Genomic DNA, 17,588 nt, shown 5'->3' with positions numbered 1-17,588 from the left:
ATCTGACAATCTTAGTCAAATGATTATATTATTATATTTTTGGTTCGTGAGGATAGACAATAAATATAACTTTAAAAATAGACTATTATTTTTTTTAATGATTTTTTTATTTGAAATGGATAATTTTTTTTTTTAATGATGAAATCATAAAGTTATGGTTATTAAATCAATCCAATTATTTTATGAATGTTCTACAGATAAGGATCTAAAAGATGAATGTCACGATACTACATTAGAACATAATAAGCTCTGACTTGTGAATAATACTCTTGGGCAAAGTTTCTTTGAAAACTAATTTTTAAGGATGAGTTGTACTCTTATCATTTGCAGGCAGAGCTAACCATCATGTTACGTATAAGATCATACACGTCTATGCGAGTATGGAATCATGTTAGCGTAGCTTGTGTGTATAATCCCACTTCAATACATAAAAGAGGCACACAATAGGCTTGGACTTGTAAATATGAATTGGTTTCCTTTAACAAACATGTTTGAAGCTAAAAATAATTTTGCAACTTATTATTCAAAATTTCGCAACTTATTATTCAAATATTTTTAAGCTAAAAATCTAAAATGATCAAACTTGAGTTTAACTCGAGTAGTTACCTTTCAATTTCTCTAGAAAGGGTTTGGGGTCCGACTTTACAATAAAAAATAAATTGAACATCCAATTATACTAACCTAAACTACTATCTCTTTATCAATCTACTAAAGGTTCGTCTAGAAATTGATTATTTTAATAACTTTTTAAATTCTTATAAAAAGACATGTAAAAAATTAAGAAAGTAATGTGACAAATTATAAAAAAAAATTTGACTAAAATAACCTGCAAATGACGCCTAAGTGCCCAAAAAAATCTAAACACTAAAAATCTCAAAAGTGTAGCTAAACTGTTGAAACAAAAGAAAAATGTCAATCTTGAATAGCAAGCAAAAGGGTAACATGCGCTTTTTGTTTTTGTCAAACAGCTTGCTCATTTTCAAAATTTGCAATCTTTCTTTGACCCCGTAATCCCTATCAACAACTACTACCCCTACTAACCATAAATCTATATGTCCTTTTCTCACACCAACCAACCAACAATCTCATATGTGTCTTTTTTTAACTCAGCATATAAAGAGGCACCAAAAGGATACTATATTTTTTTTTTTTTTTTGATGACCGAGTGTCCGGGCCAGCACCCCTTCGGAGTGACGCACCTCGACTAATCTCGGAGGTAACTATATAATACAATACGCACCAAAATAATAACAAGAGAGAGCTCATTGTGTTTGCCTCACTAGAAACTATACACAAAATGGGCAACACATTAGGAGGGAAAAAGACCACAAAAGTTATGAAAATAAATGGAGAGACATTCAAGTTTAAAACACCAGTGCAAGCTGAGGAGGTACTAAAGGACCATCCAGGGCATGTTTTGTTAGAATCCGAGGCGGTGAAGCATTTTGGCATTCGAGCAAAGCCATTAGAGCAATGGCAAGAGCTGAGGCCAAAGAGGCTTTATTTTCTTGTGGAGTTGCCTGAGTTTCCTGAAGAGAAGAAGCCGAGAAGAGTTCGATCATTGGGGATAAACATGAGTGCTAAGGACCGGTTGGAGAGTTTGATGCTGTCGAGGAGGTCGGTTTCTGATCTGACGATCATGAAACCGACCAGCATTGTGATGGATGAGAGGAAAGAGAGGTCGGAGAACGGGGCGGTGAGGTTGAAATTAAGGGTTCCCAAGGCTGAGGTGGCTAGGATGATGATGGAGAGTAAAGATGAGGCTGAGGCGGCGGAGAAGATTTTGGGTCTTTGCATGGCAAACAAGGTGACTGGCGATGTCGGTGGTGGTGGTGGTGGTCGTGGTGCACCACCCATGTGCAGCTCAATGTTGCACCACCAACAAGTGCATTGCATGGGTGGTCATGAAAGAGTAGTCAAGGATGGTTGCAAGGCACGCAAGGTATATGTTTTTTTTCTGCTTAAGATATTGATCCATATTTCATGGTTATGTTCATTGTCCTTTTGGCATTCTGCTGCCATTACCAATCTTGAGCTCATTATTTTCCATGAAGAAGTTGTGAGAGCATCTCCAACAGTAGTAGGCATTTTACTTATCTAAATATTACTATAAAGTATATATTTTATTTTGCCTATCAACTATTTTATGTTTTTACTCCAATCATGCTCTTTATTTTAGCTATTAATCCAAATACTATTAATTTTATAGAATGCCACGTCAACAACAAAGATGGAGGGAAATGATCCTAATGATTGAATACATTTTGCCTAGCGTTGAAGGCTAGCTACATGTAGCTAGTGAATTTTAGTTGAGCCAAAATGCCTAATTATATGCCTAGTGCGTTGGAATTGAAAAAAGTGAATCACACTAGGCATTTTAACTAACAAGTATTATATGCCTAGTGCATTGGAGATGCTCTGAAGCATGAAACAAACCATAAAAATGCCAAAAGATGACAAGAATGACTACTGGTAGAATTCGAATCTCGTTGATTATTAAAAAATAAGAAAGTTTTAGAACAAAAACTATCTTTGGATGTCCCACTAAATAGTCCCTTCCCCCCCTAAGGAGGTGAGAAGAATGACCACTGGTACTCTATCTGAAGTTATAATGCCTTTTAATTAACAAGAGCCATGCCACATATGTGGTGTTTGGAGTCCTTCATTTACCCATTTGGTAGGTCTGATTGATGCAGTTATCCTAATTAATTGTTCCCAATATAAATAAATAAAAAAATAAATAGAAAATCAGCAAAAAATCCTATCTCTAGACACCTTGAAATAAAATTGTAAAATAGTAATATTGGCAGAGCAAAGTCAGGATCTAAAAATGAAAGCATAATTAGTCTATGAAAATAAACGTTAACACACACATATATATATTAAATTTGAAAATGATGGAAAACAATTCACCAAAAAAGATATTATGAATTCATATCAAGTGTACATTCAATATATTTTTAGGCATTTTTCTCAACTTAAAATAATACTTAGGCCTCATTTGAAAAGTTAGCTATTTTAATAGATTATTTTAGCTTTTGATTATTTTAGTAGGCTAAAATATTTGTATTTAAAAAGAGAGTTAGATTTTTTTATAGTTGGATGTGATGTTTATAAGAGAAAAAGTGATATGATTATGAGTTTAATGTTACATTTTATTTTATTAACTATTTTAGCTTATTTTGTCTATTTTGTAGATTTTAGCCAAAAAAGGCAATTTTTGGTTTTCCAAACAAAACATTAATGTAGGCCTAACCACTATGATTCTTGTAAGGGTTTAGTCTCATAGGAAAATTGATGCTTTGAAAGGATAGGGAGGCCAAATCCTTTAAATACTAATCTAATAACTGGCTTTTGTGAATCAAAAAATAAAATAAATCGTTAGCGGCATTAAATATTTTTAAAAAAATCTATTTTTTTTTTTTTTTAGAAAAAATTGAGATCATGAAATGAGGATAAAAGTATACGATTGACTAAAAAATAAATAAATAAAGAGAAATATAAACTTTGTTTTTCCAATTTTTGTGACCTACCTTAGACTTTTTCCTCATTTCACATGCATAACCAACAAAGTTAGGCACTTATTTTGACCATGAAAATTTATTGTCACAAGTATAATATGTTTCATGACTATTATGTTCAAATTGTGTCTCTTTCATTCATTCAAGGCAATATGTTTACATGTATTTGTCTACATATATGTTCTTATTTGGCCGAACAGAACCGACCAATTTATGTCCGAAAAGTACAGAATCAATCTCCTACACTGCCCTCTACCGCGCTACCCTTTAGGCTTCCAACCGTACGGCTTATTCCATCACTTTATTCTCCTATATACTTATTTATACAATTTTTTAATACATATTTTTTCATAAAAAGTCAAAAAGTTAATCCAAACATTCATATTTTTTTTCTCAACTTTTTAGTGTAAAAAGACAAAAAGTGCACTTATTTAGGACACCCCAAACAACCCCTTAATGTACTCTAAATGACTTTTCCCTACACCTTGTTCTTGAAGGTGACATTTCTTCCCATGCATATGTGCTCACCAAACCATTCAACCCATACACAAATCACATAAAATTGCATTTTACTTTCGTTTTCTCATTTTCCTTTGTCGAACATTCCTACTAATACATTCCTATCAAAATTAAATAAATAAATCTTAAGAATACTATTCTTCCAAGACTATGGCCTAGTAAAACAACCGAAAAAACCTTGACTATATACACCAATCAAATTTTATCCCTACAGGCCATTTCATGATGTTCTTGAAACAGTAGATAATTTCAACTAGAGATGAATCAAGCTATGAAATTTAATTATTCCTTTATTGTCTCTCTTTTTCTCCTAAATGTGGTATGAGAGATTCGACTAAAAATATTCTTGTTCTGATCGTGTTTTTTTTGTTTTTTTGCTTTCAGAAGCGAGTTGGTTTTATGCCGATCAACGAAGGAGAAATCCAAGTAGCAGTGGCATCATAAAAGAAAACAGCACAAGTTTCCCAATAAATCGAAGTTATATATGCTCTATGATTTACTTCTTCTCCCTAAATTTACAAGTGGAGTTCTCTAGCAATATTTAGATTGTATTTGGATTTTGAAATTTTGAATAGGAGTTTGTGAAGCGAAAGGAAAAATGATAGAACAGTAATAAAAACTTAGCTTCTATTTTGATTATTTTTCTCTCTTTTTCTCTTTTCCCTCTACAAATTTCTTCTAAAATCCAAGATTCGAAACAAAGCCTTCATTGACCCATGTTCCTTTTTGAATATATTTGGATGTATCAAAGGTGTTTTTGAGATGTTGAGAGTTAGAGATATAAAATAGCACTAGGTAGATTGTCAACAAGATGGTTCTCAAATGTAACTACTGTAAGCTCAATTTCTATGCAATCAAATATTTTTATTTTAAAAGAGAAAATTTTGGTTTAAAGTATTTAGACGGTTTTGTTAACAAGCAATATAGAAAGAAAGTGTTGGACCTGTTTAAATTGTAAATCATAAAGTATTATAACGCAGCGGGAAAAACATTTAGATCATACCTTTAGCTGATAGAACCTCGTGGGTAAATTACGTGCTTCCAGAATCCAAACAATGAATCCAGCAGTGGAGTGATACTACAAAATGAGTATCACCCACACAAGTCACAGTGCAAAATGGCTTGATCGTTGTTTAATGGGAGAGAGTCAGAGAGAGAGTTGGGGAAAAAAAGGTTATGGGTAAAAATCCCATAACGTATCTGATATATCAATATGTTATCTACAATATATATTCAGATAAATAACCAATATCTATCTATCCATCTATCCATATCTATTGATATGATAGATATAGATATCTTGAATGGTTATCCAAATAAGTTTTGAATTCAAATTCAAATTCAAACTTACATGGATAAGGTTCAAAAGGTTCAGGTTCAAAGGGTCATGCCACATGGGCGCCCAATTTCTAACATCTCCCACTCGCATATGAGTTGGCCTGACACTGCCACATCTCTATCTCAATCTCTCCAAAAAATGAACAATCTCATACTAGCCAATGCACCGTGCGACTGCTGAGAACACCTGCATGTGGAAGCTCTATACTAGAAACTCAAAATGAGTCAGCATAGAGACATCAACCCAAAAAGAACAGAAATAATGTCTCATATACCCTAGATCCATCTAATTATACCGATCCAAAAAACATCTCTAATCCCTCAAAAAGAGCATATTTGACCCTCTCAATTCTTGCAATATATTTACACTCAATTCGCCTCTCATACAGAGCGATGTGAGTTGCCGGCAGTGAATATACAACAGTGGTATAATACTAGATGATCTTCCATTTGCCCTCATGCCATTTAGTTTAGGATTGACCGCTTTCCTAGTGATGTCCCTTAAGGCCGAATCATACATGACCGCAAGCAACATACCAAAGTAGCAGAACATCAACCCCTTACCTTATGACATAGTCAAAAGTCACAAAATGGTACATAAATGAAAGTCATATCAATAATGACACGTAAGACTCACACAGTGAGGAAATAGGGATCCATTCTCTCACCTCATTACTCGGTCGCCAAGCACATGTAATATGAATACATGTTACGGTGGAGTAACTCTTTCAAAAGAGTGACGTCATACTCGATACACCGTACAGATATTAGTCTAGTTGCCTTCTAGCGCCTAACCCGAATTCTCTATTTGCTCGCATTTTAAGCGCCAAATGAGATCTCACATCTAGCTAATCATAATAGGCACAACATGGAAAGTGGGTACTAATATCCATGTTTGGTCCTTAACACGACCTCATCTTGGTTGTAACCAAGGCGACATAAATAGTGGATAATTTAAGCCTCTATTGGCTCCAAATAAAAAATAAACCACTAGTCTCATCCTTGCTCGCTCACAAGCGCCAAGGGCGATTACTCGTGTGAGTGAGCCAATCTTGCCTGCTGACGTCATCATCTGCTAATCATTATGACACAAATCATAATAATGTCAACCTTCCATCATCTCACAACAAATAAGTGATCGATTTTAAAAAACACAACCACAGTCTGCGCAATTCTAGATTGCAAGCATAAGCCTTACCAGCACCACTTGCGATAAGCATATACAACGGAATCCACCATTTACGCCTCACATGAAGTGGTTCAAGATCACTACCTCTTGCACAATTACCTCTCTAAAGATATTTTGGTGACCAATTTGCGTTCATTCTTGATGCGCCCAACTAGCGCATTGAATCTTACAAGGAGCAAATTAATATACTACTAGTAAAGCATTCTATCCACAGTCTAATGAGTAAGGTCAATGTCTAAACAACTCAGTTGACCATTTACCAAAGATAACACTTATCATGCCGAATACGCCCACATAGCGTACTTTAAGCTCCCACAACAAAGAAAAGATCAAGGAATATAGGTCATCTGTTTCTCCCAAAGACAATCCGAGGATTCACTCAATAGCTAAGGCTCTGGCTTTTACCGATAGGTAAGTCAATGGATTTGCAATTTTGCATCTAGAATCGTTCTAGGATATTCCTTATGTAAGTCATTGAAGACAAAACATGAATTCTCCCAAAACAATCCCTAAGGATCGTACATCCGAGCATATAAATTACATCACCCATGTCCATTATATCTAAAACAGAGGACTGCCCACCCTAGGTGGCGACAACCCTATAAATTCTTGGCTCATAATGACTAAGTAAGGAAAAACTGCTTTTGAACCATTGATCATGCCTCAGTGGTCTTCATTAATCATCGTTGGCCTATCATGGCTTGACGAAATCTAAAAACCACTATTTGGATAACTGTTTTAGGCTGGAAAAGATTTATTGGAAATAACAACCTTTTTGCGCTCCTAACTTTTCCCCATAAAAACAGAAGGTAAATCCCTACGGATCTACTTATCCAATTCTCCAACGAGAAGTTAGGCCACAACGTCTATAAATCAATGTTCCGAACTTATGTCAATCATAGCCTAAGTCGAAATAACTTCACTCCCCAGGAGGAAGTCTTCTCATGGTCTACACCTTCCTCAATGGTGCGACTTTTCGGTATCTAGCGAGCCCTATGCCTCAACAATGACTATCCAAATTACACATAACTTTATAACAGTTTCGCGTCATAATGGAAAGTCAACCAAATTATAGAAATGATTAATCCTCAAAGACTTTGTCTTAAACTGCGCAACATTGATCCACTTTCTAAAAACAGGGGACTAGAGTCTTTGGCATTATCCTAGGCTCTTTATTATCTTGCGGAGCAATCATGAATGTTTCCTTCTCAATCACCCAGTGATGACATAAAAAAATTTCATATTCGCTACCACGCAACTAAGAATGTGGAGTATTCTTCTCTAATGGAGTAATATATTAGTAGGCACATCACTTCCACTGTCCCTAGGATATTGGAAATTTTTTTCCATTCTCAACTAGGCTACATAAAGCGCTATGCTTAGAATTCTCTATCTTATAGAGTTCCAAAAACTCTATTCACATCACCTTTACTAAGAAAACTTTATGTGACTTAGTTACACTCCCACAAAGCTGCTTACCTATATGCACATGACCCGGAGGATTTACATGACAACATACAATAATGCGCCTTGTGACCCTATGTATTTACAAGACAGCATACAATAATGCGCCATAGAACCCTAGGTCTTAACTTCGCAACCTTATGAGAAGTAAAACAAAGATAAGCTGCTTAATGGTTACAGATCACCCATAGATGGCTCTCCGCTAACCCATTACTCAAATGGAGTGTAAAATCGGATATGGAGGGCACTTAGTTAGGGATATAGGCAACAAACTAGTACAATTCCCAATTGGGAAATATTTTGCGCCATTATCCACCTAACATTAACAATATTTAATTCCTTATCTCTACTACACCATTGTGTTGTTGAGTACTACGAAAAATCAATTTTCTAAGCATCCATTTCTCTTCACAGAGCTTTCTAAAAATAACTCAAATAGATACTCGCCACCTTGGTCAAAACTAAAAGCATAAAAGCTCTTATCTAATTGATCTCGACCTCATATATGCAATGTCAAAAATCATCTCAAAACTTTTGACTTAGGAGAGATTAAATAGTCTTGACTCAGATTCGTATCATAATTTATAAATGTGCCGAGATTGAGGCTTAGCTATCATACCCTTACACATATCTAGTCACAAATATCATAGTGGACTAAATGTGCCAATACAAATGACCTTCTATGGCTTTCCTACTTACTTGTGCGCAACCATTGCGAACAAAGTTATACATTCACATGAGAGCATGATGTTACAAGAGAGTGGGCCCAAGAGGGCCTACTCAAACCATCTTGTCATCATCTCGCGGAGGAAAAACGGCGCGGCTCAGCGCCCGGCTCAGAGGCGGCTCAGCAAGCTGCTCCGTGAGCGGCTCAGCGCCGGCGTGCGCGTGAAAATGCGGACAGCGCGCGCGTGGCAGCGCGTGAAAGCGTGTCTCAGCGCGTATAGGCGCGTGGAGGCGCGTGCCCGCCGTTGACGGCATCATCTGGCGCGTGAGGCACAGGTGCCGCCTTCCGAGGTGTTTTCTGGTCTAATATCGGTATTCCCGGACTCCATTTTTCACAATAAAAACATTTATGGTCTCAAAAATAACGTTTAATGACCATAAAAATAAGGTGTTTTACACTCTCAATCTAATGAGAGTGGACATCTTCTTCTTTTATTAATATTCATGCATATATCATGTATATATATTTATATAAAAATATACACATATTTTAATGCATAAAAATAAGCACGAAAATACCCATATTGGCTCTGATACCAATGTAAATCATAAAGTATTATAACGCAGTGGGAAAAACATTTAGATCATACCTTTAGCTGATAGAACCTCGTGGGTAAATCACGTGCTTCCAGAATCCGAACAACAAACCCAGCAGTGGAGTGATACTACAAAATGAGTATCACCCACACGAGTCACGGTACAAAATGGCTTGATCGTTGTTTAATGGGAGAGAGTCAGAGAGAGTGTCGGGGAAAAAAAAGTTATGGGTAAAAACCCCATAATGTATATGATATATCAATATGTTATCTAAAATATATATTCAGATAAATAACCAATAACTATCTATCCATCTATCCATATTTATTGATATGATAGATATAGATATCCTGAATGGTTATCCAAATAAGTTTTGAATTCAAATTTAAATTCAAACTTACATGGATAAGGTTCAAAAGGTTCAGGTTCAAAAGGTTCAAAGGGTCATTCCACATGGGCGCCCAATTTCTAACATAAATGAATTAAATTTTTTTAGAATTATTAAGGTCACATGATTTTGTAAATTATGTATAAAATTTTTATAAAAATATACTTTTCTTTTATCAAAAGGAGTCTTATTTGAATGTGATTGCTCATTAACATACATAAGAACATACTTTCCTTCAGTGAATTTTTGAAAATATTAAAATATTTAAAATGTTGTATCAAGTATTAAAGAATAAGATGGTTAATTAGACAAAAACAAAGGACTTGTCGCCTTTGGGGAAATATAAACACTTCGCCAAAACATCCATACACTAACATGTGACACTCCAATCCACATCCCTACTCCAATCTTTTGCTTAACAATTTAGAGATTACTTTTGCTAGTGCCATTAAATTCATCTTTAATGCTCATTCATCATCTCTTTTCCTGTAAACAAAAGAAAAGGCAAATGGAGTAAAAAATAATAGAATAAACAAATAAATAAATAAATAAATAACACAAACTTTGCATATATATATATATATATATATTTTGAACGGCAAGAAAATCTTTATTGTTGAAGCATACAAAGTATCAAAAGAAACATCAATAAAGAGAAGCTTGGAGCTAACACGAAGCTTCGAACGCCAGTTGGTGAGGAACCAACAAAAAGGAAAACAAAAGGAACAGTCACAAAACAAACAGAGAAAAGAAGAACATAAAATGACCAAAAAAAACCAGGTAGAAGCAACAGAGGTAACTCCAACAACATAACAGCATACAGATCAGCATACAGTCCAATTAGCCCAATGAACTCCTAGCATATCAGCAACCAGACCATCACGCAGCAGACCACCAAAACACTAGAACAATTGCATTCCACCAAGCACACCCCACAGAAACTAGTGCAAATACACCAAATATTCAAACCAATAATCAATGCAAATGGATAACTGCAAACAGCATCACTACCAGCAGACCAAATAGAACAGCCAACCAACAATACAGCAATACAACAATACAACAGCCTTAACGTATTACAGAGTCAACTGAAGCACAAACTGACCAAGAGTGACCTAGCAGACAATACACCCAAATCCAATGTAGCAGACCATAGCAGTTCACCTCTACATTTTGTGAACCTGAAGCATAACAAGTCTGTATTGCCTTCAAAAGTTGTTAACAAATGCATTACAGCCTCCCACCCAAGCATACTCTAATTTGCACCAAATTATACACAAAATCAGTGATGGGAAAGTGGAAATCCCTTGAATTAGATTTCAGCCAAATTGCAGAACTAACAGCGATAGTTTCATGTAGCTCTTCCAGGTTAGGTTGGACATCTTGAAAAAGGCATTCATTCATGTGCTTCCAGATGGACCACAGAGCCACCAAAGGGATTACATTCCAGATTATTCTTTCAGCTTTGGTGAAGTTATTTCCTGCCCACCACTGCAATAGTCGTTTAACAGATCTAGGTGTCACCCACTGAGCTCCCCACCACTGTAGCAGACCTGCCCAAACTCTCCATACCTTATGTGACAACCCTCACCACTGTTTACTGATAAACCACTAATTACTGTTAAACTGAGACTGATTATGATAATTGACTGAATTAACTGAAATCACTAAACTGATTGATTGATTGTGCTAGCTTGAATGCATATCTATCTGTTGATTGTTAAATTATTTGTTCATGTTTTATGCTTAAACTGTAAATTGAAGGCCTTATCGGCGGCCGAACTAGAAATTGATTAGTGTTTTGTGCTAATTAGAATTTATATGATTTTATGGCATATTTAATTGAAATGTGAATTGGTATGATTTAATTAGATTAAATAAGGATAAATTGCAATAGTTGGCTTAATTACCACCATGCCATCCTAGTGGACCACTGCACCAAACATAGTGAGGCTTGAATACACTTAGACACACATTTGCTCAGCCATTTTTCCTTGCTATAAACGACTAGAGAGAGAGATAGGAGAGAGAGAGAGAGCTTGATTTCATCTCATATTTGTTGGAGACTTGAAGAAATTGCAGGAAGATTGCAAGAATAGAACTTCCATACCTTAAATTGAAGACTTATGTAAGGAATTCAACCTCTTAATTGTGTCTTCAAGTTAGCTCTTGCATGGTCCGTGGTTAATTAGTGAGCTAAGTTAAGAATTTGCTTAAAAGTGTTGAATTGAAGCTTATATCATGCATGCATGTTGCCATTCTCGAGTTTTGAAGTTATTGTTCATGAGATTGCTTCATGCATGTTCATTTTTTGATCATAGTTCATGATTTTACCATGTTTTAGAAGAAATTGGCTCATTAGAGCATGTAATTGAAGATTTGAATTGGTTTAAACTTATGCATGTCATGTTTGAGTTATGTTCATAAAATTGGTTTGAAATTGGATTTAATTGAACTACCTTTGGGTTTTGATTTCTCAAATTGATCTTTGAAACATGTTATATTATGAGTTTTAAAGTGTTTTCCAGAAAATTAGCCCAAAAGGATCGAATTTGGTGCATTGAAACTTGTTTTTGAGGTTGAGGTTCGAATCTGGAAATTCTAGATTTTGGACTCACGCTCGAGCGGAGTGAATGGCGCTCAAGCATGAAATTCGTGCATCTAGCACTTTACACTGTTTTACAGTCCGCTCGAGCGAAGTATTGTACGCTCGAGCAAGGACTTGTGTCACACGCTCGAGCGGGTATCGAGCGCCCAATCGAGCATGATTTTCACACATCCAGTACTTTTGGCATGTTTTACATTATGCTCGAGCGGGATGACTCACGCTCAAGCGGAGTGTCTTGTTTGCCTTTATGCTCGAGCGGGTAAACCCACGCTCGAGCGGGACCGCTGTTTTTTGAAAATTCTGAAAATGTTTTTAAAGTACATCTTTGCATCCTCATTCCATCCTAGGCATTCCTAGGACTAGCTTAAGGCATATTAATGAGGGTATTGATATAAAACCACACCGAGTCAAGATAGGGATTAAATTATTATTTTCCCAACTGTGTAGCTTAGTGTGTGCTCATTCTGCAACTGTGTAGGGTTGGCATCCGGAGACGCGTACTAGCTTATCTGTAGCCCAGAACTCTGTGAGTAACAATGTTGTAAAGATATGTTCGAAAATGAATATTTTCTGAATGATCAACTGAACTGTTTTCTGAACTGTTTACTGTTAACTGAATGAATGTTTGTCCTCTATTCTGAACTGTATTGTGGCATCCTTAGCAACTACTGTTACTGTTACTGTTACAGAGATCTCTGTCAGTTCTTATTTTGAAACTTCTGTTTACTATTATGATGGCCATCATTGACTGTTCGGTCTTTCAAGACCTACTGTTTATTGTACTGTTCTGCTATTGGATGTACCACATATGACTGTTATGACTGAATGATTGATATACTGAATCAATCGACTGTTTTCTATACTGAAAGGACATTCATTCTTAACCTCTTTACGCATTATGTTATTCACTGGGCTTTAACTCACTGCTCATATATATATGTAGGTGTACAGGCACCAGACCGGAGCTAAGAGTGTGGGTTAGACTCCCTTTTGTCAAAGCCAACCACTGTGCCTCACTGTGAGGTTCCGAGCCTATCAAGCTAGGGCTTTTGAGGTGTTTTAGTTTTCCCTTTTTGTATTTGTTTTGTAATTACTGTATAGACTGAATGGCATCGTACTGTACTGTTATGGTAGGGATCCGGTCCCTAACCTGAATATCGGTATATGATGTATGTATGTACTCTTTTGTTCTGAATGTGCATATATATGAAAAGTCTTTTTGCATACAGACTGTCACAGCTCATTGGACATATTTTAATTACTGTATTGGCTTCCGCCAGCCCCTGAACTCTGTATTACTATATTACTGTTAAGCAAGCCTTCGGTAATCTCGGATTACTGGCCGGTTACGGTACTAAACCCATAGGGGCAGGTTTGGGCTGTGACACCTTAGGACACAAGATAAGTAGATGTTCTATTGTTTCCTGGGCTTGTTTGCAGAAAAAGCATATAGTTCCAGTACTAGCATTCAGCACACCTATTCTGTGCAGAAAAACAGAAGTTTTAACCTTATGCTTCCAAGCAAGCCAACTGAAAAATTGGACTTTAAGGGGGAGGTATTTAACCCACACCAAACTGCAAGAACTCTTAACTTCTCCATGTTGTAAATCAGTGTATTGATACAGGGTTGAGACAAAGGATTGCCCTAGTTTAGCTGCTAACAAACTGCCATATCCGGAGTATGGAGGTTCAAATTCAACATGGGGCCTGCTGTGATAGATTGAATAAGTGTATTAAGCTCCTCTTGTTCCCATTGAAATAAAGCCCTACTAAAGCTAAACACCCAGTTGGCAGAGTTGCCTCTTCTAACCACATAGGCCCTTAGAGACTCATCCTTATCATTAGACAATCTGAATAGTCTAGGGAATAAGTCTTTAAGGATAACTGTTCCATTCCAGCAGTCATGCCAGAAACATACTCTACACCCATCTCCTACTTTAATCTACAGATTATTGACATAAAATTGTAGGAGGCTGGCCTTTTGAGTTGCTACTGCCAAAATATCTCCCCAAATTTTGGAACATCTGTTGGCTGCTATAGGCTCTGGGAGCCATTTCCCACCTTTAACTTTGTATTTGCTACAAATCACCTTCTTCCACAAGGCTATTTCTTCATTGGCAAACCTCCACCACCACTTGATTAATAAACACACATTCATGTCTCTTATCCTTCTAATACCCAGCCCCCTTTGCTTGATGTTTTTTGTTACGTCATCACATTTTACTAAATGAACCTTCCTCTGTAATTCAGATCCACTCCATAGGAATGAGGCTTGTAGTTGTTCAATTGCTTTTGCTATCCCTTCTGGTACCTTGAATAGAGAGAGGTAATACATTGGCAGGCTTGAGAGCACTGCCTTGATCAAAGTTAGCCTACCTGCATGTGAGAGGAATCTCCTCTTCCAGCCAGCAAGTCCGAGCTTTATCTTTTCAATAACAGGTTTCCAATTCAACTTCTTATGAGGGCTAGCACCCAATGGCAATCCAACGTACTTCATTGACAATGATTTAGATTTGTAATTCAGCATTGAGGCAAACTCACTGAACGCAGATGCAGATATACCACACCCACAAACCATACTTTTATAGTAATTTATCTTGAGCCCTGATGCAATTTCAAAACACCTTAAAATCCTTTTTAAATTCAGCACATCTGCAAATTGAATATGAGAAACTACTGCACCATTAGCACCAGCTACTACTCCTTTCAGCAGCCCCAACGCCCTAGCTCTCATAAGTAATATGTTCAACCTTTCTGTAGCCAGGTTAAATAGGAAGGGAGATAATGGATCCCTTGTTTGAGGCCTTTTTGGGGACAAAATTCCTTAGTTGGTGAGCCATTCACAAGTATTGAGATTCGAGCTGAAGATAGACATTCTTTCATCTATGAAATCCATTTTGATCCAAAGCCAAAGCTAGAGAGCATTGAGAGCAAGAATTCCCAATTGAGGGAGTCATAAGCCTTCTCAAAATCGATTTTGAACAATAACCCTCTTCTCTTGGTTTTTTTCTATCCATCCACAATTTCATTTGCAATCAATACTCCATCAAGTATGTTTCTTCCTCCTAAGAAAGCTAATTGAGCTTCACCAATTACAGTTGGCATTACCTTTTTTAGTCTACTTGCTAGGACCTTGGTGAGTATTTTATAGGCTAACCCAATTAGGCTGATTCGCCTATATTCATTTAGATTAACTGCATTCACTTTCTTTGGAATAAGTGTAATGAAGGAACTATTAAACCCACTGGCCAACCTGCCCCTGTTATGGAAATTTGCCATAAAGAACATTACATCATCTTTGAGCACCTCCCATTATTTCTGAAAAAACATTAAGTTGAAACCATCTGGTCCTGGAGCTTTGTTCCCATTACAAAGTTTAACAGCTTCCCAAACCTCCTCTACTGAAAACTCTGACTCTAGTGAGTGAAATGAATCACTTTGCCTCATACTCTTGAAATCACCCCCTATCACAAGTCTCTGCCTCCATTCTTCTGAAAATTGTTGCCTAAAATGTGACCACACCTCATTCTTGACTAGGAATGGTTCCTCAAGCACCCTATCGCCATCAGCAATGGAATTGAGGGCATTTCTATTTTGTCTACTAGTAGCCATGACATGAAAGTACCTTGTGTTCCTATCCCCTTTCATATTCCAATATAACTTGACTTTTGCAACTAAGCCCATTCCAACATCCTACTCAATCTCCACATTTCATTCCTTGCCTCTCTTTTTTGTTTGATTTCAACATCCTCTAGAGGTCTTAATTCTGCCCTGAGATCTAATCTATTTAGCTAATCTTCTACTGTTTTGAGTTGAGTAGCAATGTTACCATAGACCTCCCTATTCCACTACTTTAATGCCATCTTAAGGGCCTTCATTTTACTATGCAGAATGTACCCCACATCCCCTTGAAACTGAAGATCCTTCCATGTATTCTCCACAAAAGATGCAAAATTTTGATGTAGAAACCAAGCATTCAAAAATTTAAAAGGTTCGGGGCCCTCATCCCTCTCATCTTCCTTGAGTACTATGGGGCTGTGATCTGAGACCAACCTTGGCGGTCCCCACAGTTTGAATTTATATCTCTCCATCCATTCAGGGCTAAGGAGGAATCTGTCAATTCTACTCCATTAGTTTCCATCATGGGCATTGCACCAAGTAAATTTTCTTCCTAACATCTGCATGTCAGCCACCTCACAACTATCTATGAACTCTTTAAACTCCTTCATACCTTTATCTCTCCTTGAATTACCTATTCTCTCCCTCAGATTTGTGATCTCATTGAAGTCACCTCCAAGACACCATGGTTTTGGAAAAAGGGTCTTCAAATTTAAAAGGGACTCCCATAATTTCCCTCTCCTCATAACATCATTTGGAGCATAGACATTAATGACAACACAGTTAAAGGAGTGCAGAATGGTACTTGAGAGCAGAATGAAATTTTTGTTACTACAGTACTCTGAAAGTTAAAAGACATCAGGATCCCATATGCATAATAATCCACCTGCCACATCTATTGCATCCACAGTCATGGATTCCATCTTTTCCCTTGGCTATCTCCTAATCACCAAGTTGGACATGCTTGACCTTTTTGTTTCTTGAATCAAAGCCATATCAATATTTCTGTCAAATGGCAGGTTCTTGATTTTTCTCCTCTTTTCTGGTATTCCTATACCTCTAATATTCCAGCTTAATAACTTCATCATAAACATTTTCCAACCCTACCACATCCCAAGCATTACTAATTGCATGGTAGCATCAGTCCCCCCTCCTCTCAGGCCCCCCTCCTAGCCTCACTTTATCCTTCTCCTCTAATTGTACTAATTTCTTCATAATTTATGCATCCTGCCCTTTGAAATCAATCCCCAGACTTTTCCCCAGACATAACGTGGCTTAAGCCTCATGAATTTTATCTGATTCACTATTATTATGACTGTCATCTACACTTGGCCTTTGGACTGCTACTAATTCAGGCACCATGGTTGTCTGATGTGCCCTGCTTCTTCCTGCACTCACACCTCTCTGCCCAATTCTTCTGGCCAGCCCATTAAATCCACCTACAACCAGTGGATATTTATACCTACCTTTCCTGATCACTTTCCTTGGGCCTTGCTTGATCAGGTTATTAATGGAACCACCACTAGAGGCACTAACAGAATCATTGCATTTGGATTTATAGCCCACCCTTAAGTGGCCTCCTTCAGTACTTACCATATGGTGACTGAGCCCATTCCCCTGAGTTTTGTATTGGACACACTCAATGGGCTGGGATCGAGATTGATCATGGCCCAAATCCAC

The 17,588-nt window shown here is 36.9% G+C and overlaps 1 protein-coding gene across 1 annotated transcript; it reads left to right on the top strand.

Annotated features, from left to right (window-relative positions):
* Positions 1 to 1,216: 1,216 nt before the first annotated feature.
* Positions 1,217 to 4,679, top strand: AT17.1 (plastid movement impaired protein). Its single transcript, XM_028260112.2, has 2 exons — positions 1,217 to 1,942; positions 4,425 to 4,679. Exons 1-2 carry the CDS (start codon positions 1,298 to 1,300, stop codon positions 4,482 to 4,484), a joined length of 705 nt encoding a protein of 234 aa, XP_028115913.2. The 5' UTR covers positions 1,217 to 1,297; the 3' UTR covers positions 4,485 to 4,679.
* Positions 4,680 to 17,588: the final 12,909 nt, after the last annotated feature.

The sequence above is a fragment of the Camellia sinensis genome, chromosome 5 (genome assembly GCF_055761805.1).
Source record: "Camellia sinensis isolate YWXY chromosome 5, ASM5576180v1, whole genome shotgun sequence".
Lineage (NCBI taxonomy): Eukaryota > Viridiplantae > Streptophyta > Magnoliopsida > Ericales > Theaceae > Camellia > Camellia sinensis.
Note: the sequence above shows the minus strand (reverse complement) of the source record. Positions and strands in the feature narration are given on the sequence as shown.